This window comes from Bipolaris oryzae (genome assembly GCF_000523455.1).
Source record: "Bipolaris oryzae ATCC 44560 unplaced genomic scaffold scaffold_3, whole genome shotgun sequence".
Lineage (NCBI taxonomy): Eukaryota > Fungi > Ascomycota > Dothideomycetes > Pleosporales > Pleosporaceae > Bipolaris > Bipolaris oryzae.
Window position 1 is genome coordinate 333909 of NW_006911279.1, and position 22835 is coordinate 356743.

General features: G+C 52.9%; 10 protein-coding genes across 10 annotated transcripts; 7 read left to right on the plus strand and 3 right to left on the minus strand.

Moving 5' to 3' along the window:
• Positions 1 to 310: 310 nt before the first annotated feature.
• Positions 311 to 1896, plus strand: COCMIDRAFT_81097 (uncharacterized protein; the record flags this gene model as incomplete). The annotated part of the gene is made up of 3 exons (XM_007684588.1): positions 311 to 487; positions 541 to 648; positions 706 to 1896. 3 exons carry the CDS (start codon positions 311 to 313, stop codon positions 1894 to 1896), a joined length of 1476 nt encoding a protein of 491 aa, XP_007682778.1.
• Positions 1897 to 2212: 316 nt separating this feature from the next.
• On the plus strand, positions 2213 to 4220 carry COCMIDRAFT_32023 (uncharacterized protein; the record flags this gene model as incomplete). Its single annotated transcript, XM_007684508.1, has 4 exons — positions 2213 to 2227; positions 2882 to 3833; positions 3913 to 4119; positions 4207 to 4220. 4 exons carry the CDS (start codon positions 2213 to 2215, stop codon positions 4218 to 4220), a joined length of 1188 nt encoding a protein of 395 aa, XP_007682698.1.
• A 2757-nt stretch (positions 4221 to 6977) lies between these two features.
• Positions 6978 to 9040, plus strand: COCMIDRAFT_81162 (uncharacterized protein; the record flags this gene model as incomplete). Its single annotated transcript, XM_007684589.1, has 4 exons — positions 6978 to 7797; positions 7853 to 7979; positions 8034 to 8445; positions 8501 to 9040. 4 exons carry the CDS (start codon positions 6978 to 6980, stop codon positions 9038 to 9040), a joined length of 1899 nt encoding a protein of 632 aa, XP_007682779.1.
• Positions 9041 to 9803: 763 nt separating this feature from the next.
• Positions 9804 to 11367, minus strand: COCMIDRAFT_673 (uncharacterized protein; the record flags this gene model as incomplete). The annotated part of the gene is made up of 2 exons (XM_007684464.1): positions 9804 to 10496; positions 10549 to 11367. 2 exons carry the CDS (start codon positions 11365 to 11367, stop codon positions 9804 to 9806), a joined length of 1512 nt encoding a protein of 503 aa, XP_007682654.1.
• An 895-nt stretch (positions 11368 to 12262) lies between these two features.
• COCMIDRAFT_81156 (uncharacterized protein) lies at positions 12263 to 12427 on the plus strand (the record flags this gene model as incomplete). The annotated part of the gene is made up of 1 exon (XM_007684590.1): positions 12263 to 12427. The coding sequence occupies one exon, from the start codon at positions 12263 to 12265 to the stop codon at positions 12425 to 12427; it is 165 nt and encodes a 54-aa protein (XP_007682780.1).
• A 1251-nt stretch (positions 12428 to 13678) lies between these two features.
• COCMIDRAFT_81047 (uncharacterized protein) lies at positions 13679 to 13867 on the minus strand (the record flags this gene model as incomplete). Its single annotated transcript, XM_007684591.1, has 1 exon — positions 13679 to 13867. One exon carries the CDS (start codon positions 13865 to 13867, stop codon positions 13679 to 13681), a length of 189 nt encoding a protein of 62 aa, XP_007682781.1.
• Positions 13868 to 14244: 377 nt separating this feature from the next.
• COCMIDRAFT_32027 (glycoside hydrolase family 5 protein) lies at positions 14245 to 15558 on the plus strand (the record flags this gene model as incomplete). Its single annotated transcript, XM_007684509.1, has 2 exons — positions 14245 to 15469; positions 15539 to 15558. The coding sequence occupies 2 exons, from the start codon at positions 14245 to 14247 to the stop codon at positions 15556 to 15558; spliced, it is 1245 nt and encodes a 414-aa protein (XP_007682699.1).
• Positions 15559 to 16294: 736 nt separating this feature from the next.
• On the plus strand, positions 16295 to 16806 carry COCMIDRAFT_32048 (uncharacterized protein; the record flags this gene model as incomplete). Its single annotated transcript, XM_007684514.1, has 3 exons — positions 16295 to 16336; positions 16470 to 16537; positions 16620 to 16806. The coding sequence occupies 3 exons, from the start codon at positions 16295 to 16297 to the stop codon at positions 16804 to 16806; spliced, it is 297 nt and encodes a 98-aa protein (XP_007682704.1).
• Positions 16807 to 17143: 337 nt separating this feature from the next.
• On the plus strand, positions 17144 to 17960 carry COCMIDRAFT_32049 (uncharacterized protein; the record flags this gene model as incomplete). The annotated part of the gene is made up of 2 exons (XM_007684515.1): positions 17144 to 17254; positions 17319 to 17960. The coding sequence occupies 2 exons, from the start codon at positions 17144 to 17146 to the stop codon at positions 17958 to 17960; spliced, it is 753 nt and encodes a 250-aa protein (XP_007682705.1).
• A 1095-nt stretch (positions 17961 to 19055) lies between these two features.
• COCMIDRAFT_81132 (uncharacterized protein) lies at positions 19056 to 21971 on the minus strand (the record flags this gene model as incomplete). The annotated part of the gene is made up of 1 exon (XM_007684592.1): positions 19056 to 21971. One exon carries the CDS (start codon positions 21969 to 21971, stop codon positions 19056 to 19058), a length of 2916 nt encoding a protein of 971 aa, XP_007682782.1.
• Between the last annotated feature and the right edge of the window lie 864 nt (positions 21972 to 22835).

Sequence of the window (22835 nt, forward strand, 5' to 3'; positions counted from 1 at the left end):
ACTCACTTCCCATAATCTCCATAAAAAGACTTGTCTAGACTCATCATTTTCAAAAAAAAACAGTGTGCTAAACCTCGTTGATCTTTCTATCTCGCGCCAAACCATTCGGTTTCAATGTGCGACGCTCTTGCGAGCGGGTGAGGCTACTATACGAGCTCTGAAAGTGCTTAGACGTTGTCGAGAAAGTGAGCATACAATCTAACACCATAAGTCTCACCCTTTCGTAATAACCTTCCACAGCACTATCTCACCACAGGTTGTTGAGTAGTCGCACTAGGTCAATCACTCAGCCGTTTGTGCACTCTCCGACATGAGCGACCAGGCTGCACACGGTAGATCCATGCCCAATCAACCAAACCGCAAAGTTGATGACGAGACTGCTCATGGAACTAACCCTGAGGTGAATGCTTTCCATGGCCCATTCCAAGCCGAACAATATCAAGCGGATGCGTACTTTGGGCAAAGCGGTAGCACAGGCACATATATGGTAAGCTGCGGATATCTGCAATATTTCATTGCAGTTGATCTAACTCTACGCAGTTCGGCTCTGGCGACAACGGAAGTCAGCCCGCATACTACCCAGATCCTAGAGCGCCCATGGTGCCCAGCGTACACAATGCACATATACAGGAGCAAAATTTATCTCGGGTACCTTTATGAGCTAGACCACAGATTTTCAAGCAAACAAAACTGATAGAAGGACAGGGAAGCAACGGAATACTCACCATGTCTGCCCAAAAGCCCTTTTCACCGGAAATACACTACGGGCTTCCATATCCTCTTTCGAACCAAAACACATTCACACACCAACCTGGGCTGAATCACAACATACCATCGAGTTTCGCCCAGTACTCGCCACATATGAACCCAGGATATCCAGATCCCGCAAACCAACCACCTTTGAACAAACCGTGGCCTCAGTCCGCGCCCTCGCGCTCCCAGCCGTCCATCCCATTCTGGGGCTACCACTTTCAAAGCTTCGGGCAAGTAAACTCACACCTGAGCGAAGTATCCTGGTTCCCCTCCATGGGCCGCTACGGTTTCCCACAAACAAGCGATCAATACAGAGTCTACCTTGAAAGAATCTGTCTCGCCCTCCGTAACATCTCCAAAGTCTGGGATATGCAAAGCGCACACTGGCAGTTCAGTAAATTCACGCCAAACGGCGAATGGACGGACTCCCGCGACGTCGAGGCCATAGCACACACCATTGTATACACGGCAATGCGCATACACGCCTCAGGCGTGACCGACTTCGCCCACCGACGCTCCATCGACTTGATGTCGCTCAACAGCGAAGATGTAGACTTCACATTCCCACAACGCATGCACTTCATCGCGTGTCTGCTCAACCACTCCAAAGCCATCGCCGCAGAAGTCATGGCGCGAGTGAATATCGAAAAGTACGTCGCGCTGCCCATCACATGCCTGCGCTCATTCCCCTACTTCAACGAGAAGTGGCTCGAGCTCTCGCCCGAAGAAAAGAGGACCTGGACAGAAATCAAGCCGTACTTGGGGTCCGGATTCACGCATCCATCGCCAGAGGTTCGCGAGCAATTGGCGGCTATGTCGCTGGCGCGGTACACACAACTGTATGGTGCGAGGCAGGCGCGCGAGGCCGCTGCTAGTGCGATGATAATGGGAAATCAAAGGATAGCACAGCCGCCTGTGCAGCAGGATGCTGGTGGGCAGCGTAGGTACTCGACGGCTGCGAGTCCGCAGACCCAGGGTAGTCCGTGTAATTCTGTTGCGGGGGGCAGTCAGGCATGCGGGCAACCGCCTACTCGTCTTGCGATGTCGGGGAGTAACGAGCATTTGCGGAATGTTGCGAGATATCGGGCCCAGAGCTTTGGGGATGGAGGGCTCCACTCGCCGGATTTGCCGGAAATGCAATAGGCATGTGTGCTTTGGGTTTGATTGAAGCGTTGGATTGATAGCATTGAGGTATGATCACTTACTGGTCCCTCTTGATTGCGGTTGCATATATGAACTTGGCAGCGCTGGGTTACTGGGGCGGCTGCCATATACGTATATACAACAAAGCGTTTCTTACATATATTTAAGATCATTGTCTATTTGCGTGATAATCTGACTGTGAACCAAACTTTATACTAAGCTTCCAGTAGCGCAAAGTATGTATAGCGCTGCATGTAAAAACTCTAGAAGTCATGGGATGCAAGTTATGTTGCTTCGCTCTTTGTTTTCTTAAGCGATGGCGTCGAAAGCGGTAGGTTCTTTGCAAGGGCATCCCTAGTTGGTGCCGGAAAGTATCTAGATCTGCAAGATCACCCTTCTAGATGAGATGTATCTATGTGATATCCATCGTTAGCGTCTTGGGACTTGATCAACTGCTAAGTGTCATGCAGGGTGATGAACTCAGTCCCTGAACACTAATTGGCTGTGCAGTCCTTCTAGAAGAAGGATCAGGGTCGGCCTTACATATGTGGGGATGCGCCAACCTGTTGTTGGCTTTCCGACAAGATTTCCGGGTGCATCTGGGGGGTTGATAGCTGTGACTATGTGAGATCTGGGTAGCCAATGAGACGGCAGGTAATGGTGAGGTGAGTGTGAAAGGCGCCTTCCTCAGTCTTGCCCACCAAATTATCAGCACCTCACGCTCCAAGAACCCCACCTACTTTCAAAATTCAGTCGCAAACTCGTATACATACATCCTAGGTACCTCGAGCGGTCGGAGTATTGTCGCCGTTGACAATAATTGCACGCAGCCAGTGTCGCATCACTGATACCGAACGACATTGGTTCTATCGTCAATGCGACCTTGCTCCTCCGTCGTCCCCGCCTATCATAGATGACGTCGTCGCAAGGACTATTGGTATCTCAGAGGCAAGACAAATTACACAGTACGGCAATAACTCCACAGAATTGTACCTTACCTGGCTTCATGCCGAACATGGTACCGCACGTTTCAGGCACATCTGGGGCAAACGTAGCCAACACAAAGACTCACGTTCCAGAACCGACACTTCAAGAACATGATTCAACCTCTGGAACGGCTCTTCTTCACTCTTATCCTTCTGGTGACGCTCACTCGATTCCAGCTCCGTATGGCAGCGCACCGCCTCACCGCGTAGAATCCTCACCCTCACCCGTCATGGCCCACAATACGCCTGGACTCAGCTCTTGTATGACAGAAAGTAACGGAGCTTCACATGCAGGCAAGACACCGAGTGGTAGCCAACCTGCTCTTTCGCAGCATGTGACAACTCACCCACCAGCTGGGAAGACGATACAGGTCGCGCCGGTTCCGTCAAAAGCCTCAGACGTGAAATTCAGTCGACTTCCGTCAAGCAATATTCCAAGAAAAGCACCACTGCGAGGTAATTCAGGTCCATCAAAATCGCCATCCCAAGACACAAGTCGGAAGATTTCGAGGCCCAGACAAAAGCAGCCGAAGAGCGGACAAGAAGAGTCTACCGACACTGCAGCACCAACACAAAAGCGTCGCCAAGTCCCGACTGAAAAATCCCAGGGCACTAAGAGACAGAGTCCGGTGGTGCTGATTAGGGCGGGCAGGAGTGGAAAGGGGACGAAAAAAGATGATAATCAAGAGAGCAGGAACGATCAGAAAGAAGAGGGGGCGTTGAGAAAGAAGAGAAAGTGCAATGAGAACGAGAATGACGCCAACAGCACTACTGCATCTGGCAAGATAACTCATGAAGGAAGGAAAGTAACAAAAAACTTCCTCCAAGGAACAAAAATAGCCCGATCAACCTACGTACCTTCATCCCTCCTTCCAAACCGCACTATCAGGCGACGTCCAATGTACGACTACGACGTACCTCTCGAACTAGAAGGTATACGTCGAGCTCTCGGTAAGAACCAATCACCTCCATCGCCTTACCTTCCACAAACATAAGCTAACCCATATTCTTTTTTTTTCTCCCTCGCCAGGTCCCGACGACTGGAACGAATACGTCTACCTCATGGAATCCCTCTGGCTCAACAAAGTCACAGCCCACGAATTCGAACAAGGCGCTAAACCGCTGTTTCAGCTTCACCTCGACGGTATGCGCAAGAGGATGAATAGCGTCATGGTGGTCAAGATGATAATGCCGCGACTGGAGCAGGTACGGGAGGAGCTGATGGCCATGTCGAGCGGTTAAGTGAAGTCAAGGGGAAGAGAAGGGGGGGTGGGGGTGGTGATTGTGGTGGGAAGAGGTGGGCTGGGGTGTACAGTAGATGCAGGGCTGCCCCGTTGAGATCGCTGTGTAACCCCGCGCGCTTGCGCGTCCTGGCTGGCGGAACCGAGTTCATCGAGGAAGGTACCTGGATGTACTTTTTGTAAGGGTGGTTGGAGGTTGTACCGGGGTAGTACCGGGGTTTATTTTTCGGGCATGCCGACAACGTGGAACTAATGATGCGGGTGATGGTACTTGGGTTCTTTTTTAATTGTCTTTGCTTGTGCAAAGATGGATACGGTAGTGTTTTCTTTCCTGAGCATTCATCTGAGCGGATTGCACTGGAAGAGCTCGTGTAGTGGATTCTTTTCCACAAGATGAAGGTTATTTGCAAGAGGCAGGTTATATGAGAACATTGATATAGGAAAGAAAGAGGGTTGAGGCAGATAGACGGGAATCATGACCTCCGTGTTAGATGCACATCGTCTTGCTTAGCCTCCGCCAAAACCTACATATACCATGTATTTGTAGGTGTCACGAGGAAGCTAGCCCGGGGTTATCATGTCGACGAGCTTGGATAAGAATAGAAAGTATATCTTTTTATTTTCTCTCATTTCCGGCTGTTCGGATCGGAGTATCACGGTGTCACAGGATGGATCGTGTGCATGTAAATAGTCTTTTTCCTAGCGTCATTACTAGACATTATTGAGCTGCAAAAAGCCCTAGATCACCCTACAGTCACCGGCTACTGCACCTGCGGATGCGGCTCTTTGTAGTGGAAAAAGGGTCTAGAATCTAATTCTGGTAATAACTTCGTACCGACTACCGATACCACGAGCCGATTGCCCATGTGGGTTCTATGTCAAGTGCCGTGCGATCCGTATAGACTTTGTTCCGAGGAAGGTCGATAAAGTCGGCTGACGGGTCTCGACGCACTAGCATGAGGGGAACTCTCGAGCGAAACGATCAAGAGGAACTACCAAGAGAAGCTATCGAGAGGCAAGGATCTTGGGAGTCAAGCTTGTGTGCGGCTATCTGCTAGGAATCGAGATAGCTGTGAGATAACGTCCCAGTTGGGTAATCCGAAGGCCGCCGTTGGGTCCCCGGAGCTGTGGGGTAGCATCGGGGTAGCTAGCACCGGCCAGCGCGCAACCTCGAGATCCGCTTGAGCAAGGCATCTCGTACTTGATTTCAAAAATCCGTACTAGCGCGCGGTTAGGCAGAGTCCGGCAGGCGCTTCCAGAATGCCCGGCGGATAGCATATTCTGGTGCGAACAAGGTAGTATGGTTCTACGTAATAGAATGTTCGCAGGTGAGATGCAACAGGTTGTACGGTGGTTTTCATGCGAGACGGGGCTGCATTACTTGGATCAGCATGTGCTGCCGTCCTGACATGCATCAGTACCGCAGCCGTTGGATTGTTAAGCGGCCGTATTGTAACCTGTTTTTTCATCGTACGTTTTCAGATTGCGAAACACAACTGGGGTTGCATTGCCGAGCACGTGAGCAAATGTTTTTCTCCACATGACCCGATGCTGGGAAAAGAGCTGGGGAAAAGCCCGGAGGTGTCCCCACAGCAAACGTGCGTGTGTGTCCGTGCAAAGCAACATATCTCGGGGCTATTGGTCCGGAAAGGCAGACGGTCTCAAGCTTTTGCCGTCGTCTTGATTGTTGGGACAAGAGGAATCAAGGTGCCCAAGCTGTCGCCGCGCGTACGCCATCTCTCTAGCTCGCTCGTCTTGTCGTGGCGGTAAGCGACGCCTCTTTTGCGCCCGTGTACTTAGCCATGTGCATCTTTTGCAAACTCTCCATAAGCGCATTGTCACCGATAGAGAGGTGGCGGCTGGCGGACGGCGGACGGCGGGTATCGCGCGATACAGTACGATCGTGAGCTGATGTTTCAGCAACGCAAATGGCGGCTAAAGTGCTCGTTGGCATGCCCAAGTACAGTCAAGTACATACATGGAGGTGTGGGATCGGAGTGGTAGCATGTACCCTGCTGCCTGCCTGCTCACTCCCCAGCGGTCGCTAAAGTATGTGCCGAGCAACTAGCGGGTGACGGGTGAGGCAAGTAAGGTGGTGATCGTGCCGCTAAGCATGTCGTTCCAACAAGCCCACTCCCGCTCCCGACAAGCCTCAGCCAATATGGCACCAAGCTCGCCGCGAGGGTGCCTTAATTCTTGGGCGTGGAGCAAGTGCTGTCCCCGGGTACTGGCATCGCGTGTCGTGTACGTGAAGCATCAGTCGGGATGCCCATGTCCTGCCTGTATGGACATGTGTAAGCTTACCGCAAGGCAAGATGAGGTCGCATTGTGGCGTGCCCCAGGTACGGAGGGAGGCTGGCAGGCGGTCGAGGGTGAGGTCATGGACATCGGGAGAGGCGATGATGCATGTGCATGTGCGTGAGGTGGGCGCCAAGCCGTTGTAGACCAAGCGTGTGGCGGCCATTAGCCTGCCGAAGCTTACTCCATGGGGTCTTTCTGTGGAGATCCCCATGAACAATAGACCTAGCGTCACCCTCACCCCTCACCCGCCTCGTCATGGCATCTCGTTGGTCAGGCTCCCATCAGGCTTCCGCGGTGTTGGCCCTTCTCCATATGCAAGTTCCAGTGAATGCTCTTAGCGCATCTCAGCTTTCGTTTTTTTCGAGCCTGTTACATGTGCGGTGTACCGTTGGAGGCTCCACTTTTGGGCCTCCCTCTCACTCTTTCTTGCCTCGTTCAGATATAAGATCGGCTCCCTCGACTCACCCCACCTTTTTTCTTTTCAACTTCTCTCCCTGCACATGTTCGTGTAGTTGGTTCCTCCTAATCCGTCATCCTGCACAAGTCCGCCACCATGGACGGAAAGAACAACGAGCCTGCCGCTCACGTCGAGAAGGAAGCCTCCTCCATCCCGGAAAAGGAGATAGCCACTGATCCTGAGAAGGAGGCCATCTACACTTCTGGCGCCGAGCACATTGCTGATACCACTGCTCGTCGCTCGTCTGTTGCTCACAATCTCGTCGAGAACCCATTGACGCGCCAGACCAGGGAGGAGTGCGTCTACGCTGCCGAGGAATGGGCTAAGAAGCATGGCCTCGACGAGCACGCCACCCTGTTTGGCAAAGCGGCCCTTGTTGCCCGCGACCCTGAGCGCTTTGAAATGATCAGCCAGCTCGACGACACCGAGCGAAATGCTCTCATCTACGAGCGCGACCACAAGTGGCACGGCCCCAAGATGTTGTGGTACTCGATCGGTTTGTGTGCTATCGGAGCCGCCACTCAAGGCTGGGATCAAACTGGTTCAAACGGTGCCAACTTGTCTTTCCCAGAGGAGTTTGGTCTGAATAAGCGAGGTGCTTATGGCGAGTGGATTGTTGGTCTTATCAATGCCATCATCTTCCTCACTGCTGGTCTCATTGGCGCTTTCATCGTCGACCCGCTCAACAAGTACCTAGGCCGCAGAGGTGAGATCTTCGTGACCGCCGTCTGTCTTACCGCTACTCCCATTGGCTCTGCTTGTGCACAATCATGGGAGGGACTGTTCATTGCTCGCTTCATCATGGGTATCGGTATCGGTGCGAAGAATGCTACTGTTCCCATCTACTCCGCTGAGATGGCTCCACACCGAATTCGAGGCGCCTTGGTCATGTTTTGGCAACTTTGGGTCGTCATTGGTAAGGAAAAAACTTGTTGTTTTCAAATCGAATCGTCTCTAATCATTCTATATAGGTATCTTCCTCGGTTTCTGTGCCAACGTCATTGTCAAAGATACTGGTAGAATCTCATGGCGCCTTCAACTTGGCTCGGCATTCATTCCTTCTTTTATTCTGATGATTGGCATCTACTTTTGCCCAGAGTACGTATTAGCTATTTTTTTGGTTTATATAGGAAAATGCTTACATATCTTCAGATCTCCTCGTTGGCTCATGAAGCACGGAAAGGTCGCCAAAGGATTCGAATCAATGAACAAACTGCGAGCGCATCCCATCATCGCCGCACGCGATTACTACTACTCATATGTCATCTACGAGACCGAACTGGCCGTTGCACGTGGAGCTGGCTACTTCGACCGCATGTGGGACTGCTTCCGTGTGCCCAGGATCAGGCGTGCCAACTATGGTGCTTCTACCGTTATGATTGCGCAACAAATGTGCGGTATTAACATCATTTCTTTCTACAGCTCGACAATCTTCAGCCAAGCGGGTTACAGCACCGATCAAGCTTTGTATGCATCTCTCGGCTACGGCGCTATCCAGGTCGTCTTTACCATTCCGACTCTGTTTCTCATTGATACAAAGGGCCGTAGGACCCTTTGTATGTGGGTAAGTCGCGAAAGATTTCCTCTCATGGTTTTCCGTTACTGACTGGATTTCATAGACTTTCCCTTTTATGTGCATTTTCTTGCTAGCAGCCGGTCTGTCCCTGCTCCAACCCGATACCGCCAGCAAAGCCGCACAAGTCGGACCCGTCGTCCTGTTTGTCTATCTTTTCACAATCATGTACTCTCTCGGAGAAGGACCAGTCGCATTCCAGTACTCTGCCGAAGTTTTCCCCACGATCCAGCGTGAGCAGGGAATGGCCTGGGCTGTATGCATCAACAACACCTTCGCCGGTGTCCTGTCTCTCACCTTCCCCCGCATGGTGTCAGTCATGTCACAGACGGGTGCCTTTGGCTTCTACGCCGGTCTGAATCTGATTGCCTGGGGCATGATCTTCTGCTTTGTCCGCGAGACCAAGCAGCTTACCCTCGAAGAATTGGACCAGGTCTTCAGCGTACCCACCAAGACATATCTTCACTACCAGATTTCGGAACAGGTGCCTTACTTCATCAAGCGCACTCTTCTTCGCCAGAAGATTCCTGAGCCTCCGCCAATCATCGAGAAGAGCTACAACACCGACGCTGTTCCAACAGCCTAGACTTGTTTTTCTCTACAACTGTGAGAGTAGTGCAAGTTTTGACCGCATGTTTGAGGTCTTGTCCCTCTATGTGGAATGAAAACCGTAATATAGTTTCATGTAGTTTTACCGCTACTGAAGTAATGTGAATGAATACCCAAATCAACTCTTTATGAAAATTTGAAGATCATCCGCTTGATTTTTGACTGAATCGTGCATTTCGTATGAGAAAGACAAAGACATTGCTAACTTTTTTTTCTTCCTTCAAATGGACAATCAGACAAACCGGAAACCTTGGTCTGCTCTCCCATTCTTTTCTTGATATCCGATTCCAACATGTTGAGGGTGCGCAGCCTACTATTTGTTTTTCCGGGGAGAAAAACAATCTGATACGCTATACGCCAAACAGATACAAACAGCCAAGTCATACTAACCCCCCCAAAACAGCAATAATTACCAACGCATCTCTCTTTTTGTCTTCAACACACACACACATGTCAAAAGGATGATAATAACCATATGTACACACGTATAAATTTTTGCTATATAAACGGGATATCACAAGCTAAATCCACAAAATCATATGGCAGAGCAAACACGTAAACAGATTTCCTTCTCTTCTCTCCTTCCTCACCCCCCTTGCAGATTCATATCAAAATCAGCTCAGTTATCGTCGTCACACCTTTGCATACCCCCCCTCTTTCATTTTTTAGAAAGTTGTATAGCTAACACTATTGCTGAGAGGATAGAACTGTAGAGTCTTTCTTAGAGAAGTTCTTGATCATCAAACCGATGACTCTCCACTATCGCTATCCATGCTATTTGCCCGGTCCATGCTCTGCTGGCTCCTATTGTCATTAACAGATGTGCTTTCCTTGCGGACACCAGCATTAATCGGAGCACTGGGTACAGAGTTATTCCTATTGTTGTTGCTATTGTTCGCATTGGTATTCATATTGGTGCTGGTATTGATATTCGGATTAGGATTCGCGTTATTGTTCATGTTCGTATTCACGTGACCATGCATGTTGGGGGTTGGCGCCGAACCTGCCATATTCCCGTTAACTGGGTTCCCATGCATGTTCATGCTCGGGCCGTGCATGCTGGGTCCGGTCATATTCGGGTGTATGACGTTTCTGTTCACAGTGACTGGACGCGTGCCGGGGATGGTGTAGCCCATTGGAGGGTCTATCCAGCCACCGTTCTCGTCAATGGCGGGCCAATAGCGCTCTGCTAGCCAGCATATCTGCCGGAAGAGTTCTTCGCAGCGGACCATTTCTTCCTTGCCATCTCGTGTAGTTGTGATGTTGGCTAGCTCGTCGACGAGTGCGCGTGTTGCGTCGAGGAACTTGTATGCGGGGGGCGAGGTCCAATTCGGTATGAGGACTTGGTGTAGTGCGGCAATGTGAGAATCACTGATGGACGTGGGTAGGGAGCTTGAGAAGGTTGATGCATATTGCCAAGCGGCACGATAGGCCTGTGGGGTGTCAGTTCTGTACGCCTTGATCTCACTGCATATCGTTACGTACTTGCTCAGTTCCCCAAAGCACAACCATTCCCTCCAAAAGAGACGCGCTTGAGCTACTGGCACTGATCAGGAGATCCAGTAATCCGCGGGTAACGGGCGTAGGCAGTTCGGTGCCCAGAGACAGCCCGTACTTTGTTGCAGTAATCTCCGAAAACTGAATCTCCCGTCGCATGTTGTTCAAAGCGGAGATCAGGAGGTCCATGGTACGATACATGGGGTGGAACTGCGAGTTCGGTGTCTGCGGTAACCTAATTTTGGCCAGCAACTGACCTGCAAAGCGTATGAATCCACGCGCATAGTGCCCGTCTTGCACCAGCCACCATGACAGAGGCTCCGCTGTTAGGGATCCGCAGCCAGCATGCGACAAGAAGGGTCGTTGGCTTGCCTGCCTGAGAGGGCCAGCGCAGACGTTGAGTAGATGCGCGGTCAGAGAAGGCATGACCGTTGGCACCGGTACAGTTTTCGGCGCAATAATGGGCTGGGTATCGCGGGCGCGCTTGCTAGTATTGGGACCCCGCCGTTGGACCTGTAGGTTTGGATTGGGCTGTTGGCCGTTGAAGATTTGACTCGAGCCAGCAGCCATGTTTGACTCAGCTGGAGTTCCATCCTGCTGTTGCTGCTGCGCGAGGAGGTGGGCTTGCGCGTCCGACGAGGCAAGGTATGCCTGGCATTCCTGTAGATGTTCGATCTGGCGCGTCGTGTTTTTTGCGCGAACGTAGCCGCAATGGCGACAACGGACCTTGTTGCATTTGGAGGGCGTTTCCTGGTCCTGGAATTCAGCAAAGGCACGCCGGATGTCGGGGTTGGCATGTCTGCCCATGACGGCCTGCCATTGTGGAGGTTAGCTGATGGCGGCGAGTTTGTTTCTTTTGCGACGGACAGGCGGGCAGTAAATGACGAGTCGCATGCGGACGAACAAGGCAATGGGACAGGTTGACACAAGCGAAAGTATGTCTGTATGCGGGACAAGTGGAGCTCACCTCAAATCGGCTGTCGCGAAGGGATGTTTGTACTGTACTGTACGTTACCGTGACGGTGTATTGTAACAATGGCGGTATGGTATCGCCACCCTCCTAAGGTTGCTGAGAAACGCACAGCGTCCTTACCTCAGCGCGCCGCTCAACCTGCCCTGGCCTTACACCCGCCACTTCGTCCGTCCTTATTCCCTCGCACACATTATACCTCAAGCTGCATCATGGGCTGGCGAAAGCCGCATTGCAGCTGAGTGAATGCACAGAGGGACTGCATTACCTGCAGATTTGACCCTATTCCAATTATGTGTTTTTCAGTGACAGGCGCATCGTCGCTGCGGTGGACGTGGGTACTTTTGTAACCACTTCTGCGTTCTGTTCGGTAACTTGGATCGGAAATATATCCGCCGGTCGTTCCGATCGGTCCTGCTCTGGGTAAACCTCTCCCACTCGGACAAGTCGGCATTGCCGTATATGCCTACAACGCGGCATCATACATACTCTACCAAAACAACCTCCATACCGGCAACATGTAAAGGACGAAGGGAAATTATGCAGCAAAGAAATGAGTCAGTGGAATGCTTCCCGATCTTACGAGCGTGGCGAGTCTTCTCTAGCACCAGCACACGTCACGTGTACGTCGGAAAGGCACAGCCGACGTGAAAACACCTCACCACCAGAGTCATGCTACCGCGTCTTTGTCAAGATACCATCACTACCGCTTCACCAAGAATGCTCACCGACATGTCGGACACCGTCAACCAGATTTCAACACACCACGTTCTCGCGCTACCCCACAAACCCACAAACGCAACCGGGTATTGGGACTTTGCCTTGCCCCAGTGCAGCAACGCCTTTCACTTGCGCATCTCCATCGTCGGTGTATGTGCAAGACAATGTGATCAATGACGCCAGGATTCTTCTCCTAGCTCTGACCAAGGGAGAGGTATAGTGGTAGGGATAGCGGTAGGCACATCACGGTCGGATATGCCAAGCACGAGAAACCTCGGCCTAGCATGACACTGCGTGAAAGGGTGCGCGCCCGCTAAGCAGGCGTGAAAAGACTTTCGCGGTCACAGGCTCACGGGGATGACGCGCTGCTTGGTCTAACTCCGACGGACGGCAGCGCTAGAACAGTTGTCGTGCATCTCCCCGCATATCTGTACCAAGCTTTGGAGATCTCGCGCCGTCGCACGTTCATTCCCGCCGAACCAGAACATGCCAGAGATGACGGTAGGCAAGCTGCATGTACATGTACGTCCGGTGTTTGGAAAGGGGTTCTCGTGACATGCAAGAAGAAAGGGTTGGCAATTCAGGATTAACAAGGCAAATGCTAAGGCCAAAGTGACGTCGCGGAAGCACTCCTCGTTGTGGCTGTTCTGGTGCAACCAACTACTACCATGCACTTCTTTATCCGACATCCTAGGCGGCTCAGAGGCAAACACCACAAAACGCAGTTCACACCCCAATGCGGGAACGATCAGTCTTCACGGGGCGTCTTGAATCAGACAATGCTACCATGCTTACTTAATGTCCCCTTGCTGTAAGGACTGGAGGCCTCGCAGATCTTTGGCTCGGTAGAAAGGGTATTTACTGTTTGGGCTCCCGTGCTTTGCAGATCATGAGGGCAAGGAGGCGCCCAAGTGCAAGGAGAAGGCCATGCTTTGTTCTTTTCCCCGGAACGCTGACTGTGGCATGCAGGGAGCGGTGCATGATATTGCAGCAGTCCTAACGGTGAATAGGCTCGGTGACATGTCTTCGGTACAAATTCCGAGTTCAAAGTACGGTACCAGAGTCTCACGCGACTATGTACAGTAGGTACAACTGCTGTAGTGCCGGTTTACTACCATGTACTACTACTACGACTACCACTACTTCACCAGGCCAAGCAGTCCGCCACTCGGCTTCAGCATTGCACCAACGCTCTTTGCGCCTTCTTGGAAGCTTCTCGGCAGCTTGACTGTAACCCGTGAGCACCACGTCGGCATCTAAGTGGCTGCGGCTCGCCGATCCCCACATCATCGCCATTACACCCGCGGCCAATCAGCACCATGTACCTGAGGTCCACCTACAACCCTCTGCCAAGTGTGGCTCTGTCGCCTTACCTCCTGATTGCACATGACCCCAGATCTTACGCTTCTTGTTAATCATGGCCGAGGCTTAGGGGACCCGATTTTTGCGCAGCTTGAATCCACGACAGCTTCCTGCATTGGCTAGTCCGACAGTCGGGCGTGGCTTTCTCACGCTTCTTCTTCCAAGCCCTTGCGTCACCACGTCAGTTGCTAAGCGAGCTTCTACCTCCGAACAAGTAGCGATGTACACATTGCTCCGGCATGGCCAAGTTTCCATTCGCTGGTCAGACTACGGTTAGTCACTTCCCGGACGCCTCGGTCGACACCGCTCTGAAGGCGCCTAGAGTGGCTATTCCCGCTAGCTAGGATAGTTGTCCACCAAGTGAGGATCACCACTACGTCTTGGAGCAGAACCAAACACATGCCTGCTACGTGAGCGTGACTGGAGAGAAAATTGGGGCAAATTGATTGCTGTGTTGGCCTATGCCCAGGTCTTGATGCTGTGGTTTAAAGCCAACTTGATTCCCTGGTCTGGAGGCTTTATTCAACTCGAAACTCAGGCACATCAAGCAAACAACCTTCTTCTATCCTCATCTGTTACAAGTGCCATCTCTTTGAGCCTTCAATTGGTTGAGTAACGCAATCTATCTCATCATGGTCGGACGTTGGACTACTGCGGCGGCCATTGGTCTGCTCGCCATGAGCACAAACGCATCTCCACTGGAATCTGTGAAACGACAATCACAAGGTTACAAAACACCATCATTTGACTTTGGTGGGCAAAAGGTCCGCGGAGTCAACACTGGTGGCTGGTTTGTGCTTGAGCCTTGGATCACTCCCAGCATCTTCGAAGGCAACGGCGCAGTTGATGAATACACACTTGCTGGAGCAATGGGCAGGGACGCGGCAAAATCCATGCTGCAAAACCACTGGAACACATGGTATACACAGGACGACTTCAAGCAGATGGCTGCCGCCGGTCTCAACATGGTCCGAATTCCAATTGGCTGGTGGAGCGTACTTCCACGTGATGACATGCCATACATTGCTGGAGCCTACGACAAGTTTGGCGAAGCCCTTGACTGGGCCGGAGCCGCAGGTCTCAAGGTCATGATCGATCTCCATGGCGCACCCGATTCACAGAACGGCTTCGACAACTCGGGCAAGCGCGGCTCGGTTGGCTGGACTCAAGGTGACTCTGTCGACTACACCAAGAAAGTGCTGAACAAGCTCCGCGACGACCATGCATCACACCCTGCAGTCGCCGCTATCCAGCTCCTAAACGAGCCTCTGGGTCCGGCCCTGGACATGAACACTGTCCGACAATTCTATATGGATGGCTGGGGTAACCTCCGCGACTCTGGTGTTGCTGTCACGTTCCACGATGCCTTCCAAGGCGTGACTTCATGGAACCAGTGGGGTAGTGGCATGTGGAACTTGCTTCTCGACACTCACCACTACGAAATCTTTGACAACTCGGCCGTTGCCATGAGCGTGGACGACCATGTCAAGACTGCTTGCGGCTTTGGTAGGCAGATGGCATCGACTGGCAAGTGGACTATTTCCGGAGAGTGGACGGGTGCCATGACGGACTGCACCAAGTGGTTGAACGGCAAGGACAAGGGCGCGCGTTACGACGGCACTCTTGACGGAAGCTCCAAGGTCGGTAGCTGCGACGGCAAGTATACCGGTACCGTTGGCAATCTTTCGGAAGACTACAAGACGGGCATGCGACGCTACATTGAGGCACAGCTTGATGGTTTCGAGATGGCGAGCGGATGGATTTTCTGGACCTGGAAGACGGAGAGCTCACCTGAGTGGGACATGAAGGCTTTGCTAGCCAACGGTGTCTTCCCACAGCCACTGACCTCGCGAAAGTGTGAGTAAACACGAACCCTAGATTGCCTTTGTTTTGACATTGTATGAGCATGAAGCTGACAGCTACCAGTCCCTGGTCAGTGCAACTAAGCAGTTTGACATTTTAGTAGTGTGCAGTTAGCTTGCTATTCTCTGCTGTTGTTGCACGATGATCTGCACACGAAGCCCACTCTTCGGGCAAAAGAGAGATGTGCACGAGCTGCGCACTGACGAGAGATGATGAGATGACGATGTTACGAATCCCATTCCGCCTCGAAGATACCCCGACGCGTCCGTTCATTTTCCACCTGGGGCCCCACCTTGCAAGCGCAAGCTTTAAAGTACAGAGTTTATCTGGCACACGAATGTCACGGTTTCAGGAGCTGGTTACGAGGAAGTTGTTTCTAGGATATTGGCGCCCCTGCCTTGGGTGTGAGGATGGGCCAAGAGAGCTCTAGTCGGCGCATTGTACATAAGACATGAATTTAGCAGCCTAGTTAGTCGAATTCTAAAGATGAATTGAATCCCAACAAGCATACTGAAACAAGAGCAAATGTCCGTGTCGCAGTGTGGAGTCGCAGCATGGTTGGTTTTGACAGCGATGGCGATTGGAGGGGTCGTCGGGCAGGCGGTGGACGGCGGTAATTTGCGGGCTTATTGTGGCTAGACAAGCACAAGGCCTGGTCGTGGGTGAAGGATGTGATGGGTGGTTATGACGAGTGCAGAGCTCGCTTGTCAGAGATGAGTGAGGATGATGCAAGACGACGGACGGCGCCAAGCGCGATGCTCTCCTTTTTTAGAGGGTGGCCTAAGAGAGGGGCTAGGGGCAGTGCTGGCGGTAGTTTGCATGACTGTTCCTGAGGCTAGCAAAGCTGTCAAATTGCAGGCGGTGAGTGGTCGCGCACAAGGGGGGGAAGCGGCGCGCGCGCATACTTGTAGCTATGTATGAAAGTTCACAGCATGCTATACACACAGACATATCGAATTTGAAGCCTATGGCGAATACGATGTCGATAGCGTAGCCAATTGTGCCATGGCATCCTTGTCGTCGTGGTCAAATGCTTCGCGCGCGTGCGCTCATCTCCCGTGGGCTGGCAGCGTGGTCAACGGGCATGGCGGCGCGGAGCTCCTTTGTTTTCCCTTCAGGCGCCCTTCCGATGCACCACTTCCAGGCCTCAATCTCCAGAAATAGGCCGTGCCAGCAGGGCCAGGCACTTCACCGGTTCCGCCACCAACCCTCCTGGCTGTCTCCAGCACGACCAAGCTGCAATTTCCCAGGGCGCCGCCATTGGCTCCAGGCCCTCAGGTGAGATGCCCTTCAGGCCTAGCGGGCCAGATTCAGGTACCAGGTCAGAGTAGTGCCGGTTTGCACAAAGTTCTGTCCAATCTCCTGTCAGCACTAGCCAATGCCTCTATCCCTGCATAGGACCGTTTGGGGGCCGCTCTCAATAAGAATGCGCATGCCGTGCCGCTTCAGTCGCGTTTCTTCTCTTTCCCTCCCATCCTACAGTATATTACTGCAGCCTTCAGAAGACATTCGTTGCTTCAGCCTTTCTTTAAGAAACTCTCCCACAGTCGTCACTCTTTACCACAATCTTTGCTTTTGTAAAGCTACATAATATTCCCATCGATATCCCAGCGATAATCTAATACCACCACCACCACAACACAACCACCAAAAACCAAAACAATCACAATGTACTCCAAGGCTACCATTGTCTCCATCTTCGCTGGCTTCGCCGCCGCCCAGATCCACCCTGCTGTTGGTGACCCAAAGGGTAACCCCATCACCCGTCCCTTGAACGAGGTATGTTTATTCCACACACTCTCTAAAACAAATAAACAGCAAAACTGACTCATCCCCCCTTCAGATTGTCCCCAAGTGCGAGCCCTTCACCATCACCTGGGAGCCCACCACCCCCAACTCGGTCTCGGTCCTCCTCCTCAAGGGCCCCTCGACCAACGTTGTCAAGTTCGGACCTTCTCTCGCTGAGGGCATCAAGAACAGCGGCAGCCTGACCTGGACCCCCGCCGCTGACCTCCCCGTCACCGAGGCCAACCAGGGCTACGGTCTCCAGATCATCGACGATGTGACCGGCCAGTACCAGTACAGCACCCAGTTCGGCATCTCCGCCGGCAAGTGCGGCTCCGTCGTCTCTTCGTCTGCTGCTCCTTCGGTTGCTCCCTCATCTGCGCCTGCCGCCGGTTACCCTGCCTCGTCGGCGCCTGCCGCCTACCCTGCCTCGTCTGCTCCTGCTGCTGGTTACCCTGCCCACACTCCCGTTGCTCCTTCCTCGGCTGCTTCGGTTGCTCCTTACCCCACCACTCTGGCTTCTGCCCCTGCGGCCGTCGGCACCGGTGGTCTCTACCCCAACGGCACTGTCCCCAAGCCCACTGGCGCTAACAGCACCACTCCTCCTCTCCCTGAGCAGACCACCAACGCCGCTGCTGGCCTCTCTGCTGGCCTCGGCCTCGTCGGTGCTGCTGCCGCCGTCGTTGCCTTCATGCTCTAAGCGTTCTTTTTCTTTTCGCTTTCCCTTTTTTCTTTTCCTTTCAATTGGTGCCTCGAGCTTGCGAAAGATGAGGTTGTTAGTGCTCGCTCACCCCATGTGCTTGTAGACTAGCAAAAGGGAAAAAAATTCTTTGGCTAATGGAATGATCGCTTATACCACTTGTGTTTTCTTGGCTTTTGAGTTCTGGTGGAGGGGCATGAAGGGATGTCGCGACGAATGCGTTGTTGGTTTAGATGATCACGCGCTGTTGTGGATATCGATGGAAATATATTAGCTTTTTTGGGGGCTGATTGTCATTAAACCGTGTGTCTCTTGTCTCCAAATGCATTTGTGAAATATTATAAACTCTACGTCTTATGAGCGTGCATTTGTCAAGTCGGTCGTCGTTGGAAGATGTGCAGTTAAGCCTCGCCAATTTCCTTTTGTGTTCGAGCTCCACAACGCTCCTTGCGCAACTATGACCCCCATGCTTCTTTCCTTTTTTTCGTCTTCTTTTCAGCCGCGCAAAGTCAGCCCAGAATAGTAATGGAAGAAAAAACAAAAAACTCAAGTCGTTTCATCGTCTCTTTCCCCGCATACACACGGTACTCAGTTGGAAAAAAAGAAAGAAAGAAACAAAAAAGTAAGCGTTATCGATCTTTTCCCCCCCCAGAAAAAAAAAGATCCATGGATTCTACTTTCCCACAAGGTGTAGGAATAAAGGGTATCTAACGTATAGCTTGTCTTTCTCTTTACTTTTCTCTCTCTCTCTTTCTCTCTCTCTCTCTCTCCATTTCGTTGTTCGAAGCAAGTACACCAACGCAGTGTAACTTAGTCATGCACCGTCAGGTATCTCCTCCTCTACCACCCCAAACGAATGTAAAACCCGCAACCCCTCCTATCTAACAACAAAGCAACGCGAGAAACAAACAAACAAAAAAAAATCAAGAGCTCAAAGATATGGGTATATACGTAACCAACCAAAAGCAAAAAAAACACCCCCTCCCACGTTTCTATCCATCAGTTCATGATACTTTACTTGTATGCCTCTTTTTTTTTCACTTTGCAAACCTCGATATATAAATCCACTCTCATCATGCACCCTCTAAAACGTTATCACATAATGACACAATGCGTCCTCCTCTTCGCCTTCTTTCCGTTGTCTCTCCCCTCTGAATCTGCGTTTTGACGAGTGTCCATTCTCGAACCACTACCACCACCGCCTCCTCCTCCTCCTCGTGCACTAAGCGACTGTCCTCGAATCTGTTGTGCACTTGCGGCTCGGTGCGAAAAACTGGCTGCATGGTTGGCAAGTGGGGGCGCGCTCGTGGGGAGTTGGTGGGCCGATGCGAATCGCTGGTGATTACTTGTCGGTGGGATTAACGGTGGCAGAGCGGCCATTCTTGGGTCTACGGTTGGTCTCGATGCAGCGGGAGAAAAGTTGGGGTAGGGAGCAGGGACAGGAGCAGGGACAGAAGCGTTTTGTTGAACGGGCCGGCGTTGTATGTGCGGTGCGGAGACGCGGCGGGAGCCTGTGTTTGCTGGGCCGGATGATGATACCGAAGGAGACGAGTAGAGGTCGTAATTGGCGTGTTCTGAGACCGGATTTCTTAATGGAGTTTGGTAAGAAGAAGACCTGTACGTAGATGTCGAAGGCGCCGGATGTGCAGAGTATGGCACTTGACCTAAAGGGCGTACCGATGAACCTCGTCGACTTTGCATTGGGTCCGAGGGGTGGGGAGCGGGATACGTAGACGGATGGACGAGAGTCGGTCTGCGGCCTCTTTCCTGATCTGGAGCAAAGGATGCGCCACTCGAGATAGACTGCTGGCGTTGTCGGTACGGATGCATAGGCACTTGTGAAATGCGTGCAGACGTATTCGGTAATGCAGAAACAGGAGGCATGGAAGACGATGGCTGCACACTTGACGCTCGTGGCACTGGAGGCGCGTCGGGATGGCTCAAGCTGACGCTTTCTGCCGCCGCCGCTGTAGCTGTGTATGCCGGTGGTGGTGGCACCCAATTATCCGCGTCGCTCTCGTGAGGTATCTCTCGGTGTCCATCTGCACGACGGTACTCCAGGGGCCTGTACGGCAAGGACCGTAGATGCCGCCGGTTGGCAGGAGATACAGCTGCCACTGTAGCAGCTCTAGCTAGCGACATCTGCGACCTCGGCTGCTGGTTATCGTATGGAATTTCGAACATGGCCTGTGCCTCCTCCGGTGTCAACTCCTCAGACTCGTCCGTTGTTATTACCGGCCGCGGCGCGTTTTGGTTCGCAGCAGAAGTATTTGCACGTTGTATAGGCGTGGATCCAATTCTCGAGTTTCTCCGCGATACCGACTCGTTACGGTCCTGAGCCCTACGCTGGGCAATGGTCCTGGTCCGTACCAATTCAACCTCGCGGTCAAAGTCAATCGACCCCTCTGGTAGCACCTCCCCAGGACACAGCGGATCGAGGTCATACTCTGTCTTCAATGGCGTTGACGGGACGCTTCCAAGTGGTTTTGTCTTGTCAAAATCGAGAACGATAAGTACTCCCTTTGATCCCAATGGCGCGCCAAGGACCTCGTTCTCGTCAGGCACTGTGCTCGAATTTCCAACAGCGACGAGTCGCTGGACATTGGCATTTAGCCTGACCCATCTCAGCACGCAAACCTCTTGCAACGTCCCCGCATCGCCATTTGGTATCGGAATACAAAAGCAAGGCTGAATCGGGGCTTCCTGTTTCGACTTTTCCTTGGGTTGGTACTCCCAGCCAGGAACTTGATAGATCCATATGTTGGTCGTGCCTTGGATACGTAAAGCGACAGCTGCGAGGTCAGCATTAGGCGATACCGCAGGCATGGCATCGTCGACGAATTCTGAACGCGTCCAACGTTGGTGGTCAGGAAGAAACATTCTCCTCTGTGTGAAGCGCTGGCAAGCAATATCGTAGATGCCCCAAGAATCCTCTTCGGCGTTGAAGGCAAATAGTTCGTTGAAGGTGCCAGTGTCGGCATCTGGAAGAAGTGTAGCCTGACGCGCTATCCTCGCTGTCTCTGGAAACAAGACCGAGCCCGTCCATGCAGCTTCGGGTGGTTGTGGTATTGGCTCCCCCTCCTCGGTGAGGGGCCCGTCGTACAAACCAGGCAGAACAAACAAGGCAGACCCATCCGACTTTCTCGCATATCCCGTGATGAGCAGAGTCCTCCCGTCGTCGGAAAATTCCAGTGCATCGCCTGCGGGCCCCGAGAGCGTGCGTCGCAAAGTTTCAGGTGCTTCAGGGCCAATAGCTATGACCTCGATACCAAACTTATTCCCCGTTATGAGTATGCGTGCATCTGGGGAGACGACAATGGAGCTGGCCTCGTGTACCAGCATGATGGTCCGCCTCTTCTTGATCTGGTCGGTTTCCTCGCCATGTATCTCGTAGAGGTCGACTTGGGAGGGTCGCGACAGAACGGCCAGGAGGAAGCCATCTTCGGTAATGTCAATGGCAATGGGCTTGCGTTTGACTTGCAGGGTCCGGGCCCACAGCCGTGGCAGCTCAAGGGTCTTGATCAGAAACAGATTCGAGGCGGAGTAGACGGCCACGAATCCGCCCTTGCGCGAGACGTTGACGTCAAAGCTGTCAGGCAGAGCAGAAGACGAGGCGGTGTTGGAGACGAGCTCGAGGAGCGAGAGGGTAGGGTGAGCACACGGTAGGGCTGTGGATGGCATCTCGGGGCTGGGTCGGTCATCGTAGGTGGTGGCCGAGGTCATGGCCGTCGAGTGGCCCGAGGACGAGAGGGCGTCGGCGTTGACAATCGAAGAGGCCGAGAGCAACGTGTGCAGGAGGTCATCTTCGCCCGAGTCTTCTGAGCTTATAGAGGCCGCAAGGGGACGGTGTTGATATGCAGCCCGACCTGGCTGGGAGGTGGCGTCATTGGCAGTGAAGGCGACGCCCTTTGCTCTGCCCTGAGCGCCCGGCAGCGCCGTCGTCTTGGTCCTGGCCGTCGTGGTCGTGGTCGAGGGAGCGGAGCTGTGGACGTGGTCGGGCATACCCACCATGGTAGGCCCCGTTGCAGCGTGCCTAGGCCGACAATGGGGGGGGAGGGGTGATGGGGGATTAGTCGAGGGGTATGGTGGCAGGGCTCGGGGTCAAGTAGGCTTGGAAGCCATGGCCGGCCTCGATGTCTGCGTCGGTCGTCGGTCGTCGGTGGTTGCAGGCGACGGGTCTAGCAATGGCAAAAGCAAGTTGCGAGCATGGCGATTATCAGCAGGGCCGGACGGGGGAGGTCGGCCGATGTCTATCAAGTTGTGTTTGTGTGCATGTGTATGGCTGGCTGCTGCAGCCATGTCGGTCGGAGGTCACGTTGCTGCATTCAGGCTGGCTGCCCGTGGCCGATCTGCCGCCAGCACGCTAATGCCAACACGTCTTGTGTGATGCCGGCGGCGTGTGCTATTTACAGCAACACAGGTGCCCCGTTGGTGGGCGTAAACTCGTATCTTTCCACATGGCGCAAAATCTGGGTCGCTTCTGACCGCCACCGCAGCTGCACAGTGTGGACATTGCATACATACTTACATACGGACATACGGCCAGATGACAAACGGCACCCATATGTACAGTACACACACACTCTCTCTCTCTCTCCGCGGTCCTGCAACGGCAACGGCAACGGCAACGGCGACACGCTGGCAGAGCTCCAGCCAGCTCACACGCGCCCCTGTGACGGTATGCTGCAACTGCAACCCCGGGCTGAGAGGTCGCCTTTCCTGTCCGTCTGGTAGTGGACCACTCTGCTCTCTTCGGGCCCCGCCTAAACCTGAGGCTACCCACCTACCCTACCCACCTGCCCACCAACCCCCCTACACTTGCAGCTGGAAACGCGGGACAGGCCTGGCCTTCCATGCTCTACAATAGGATCCCGC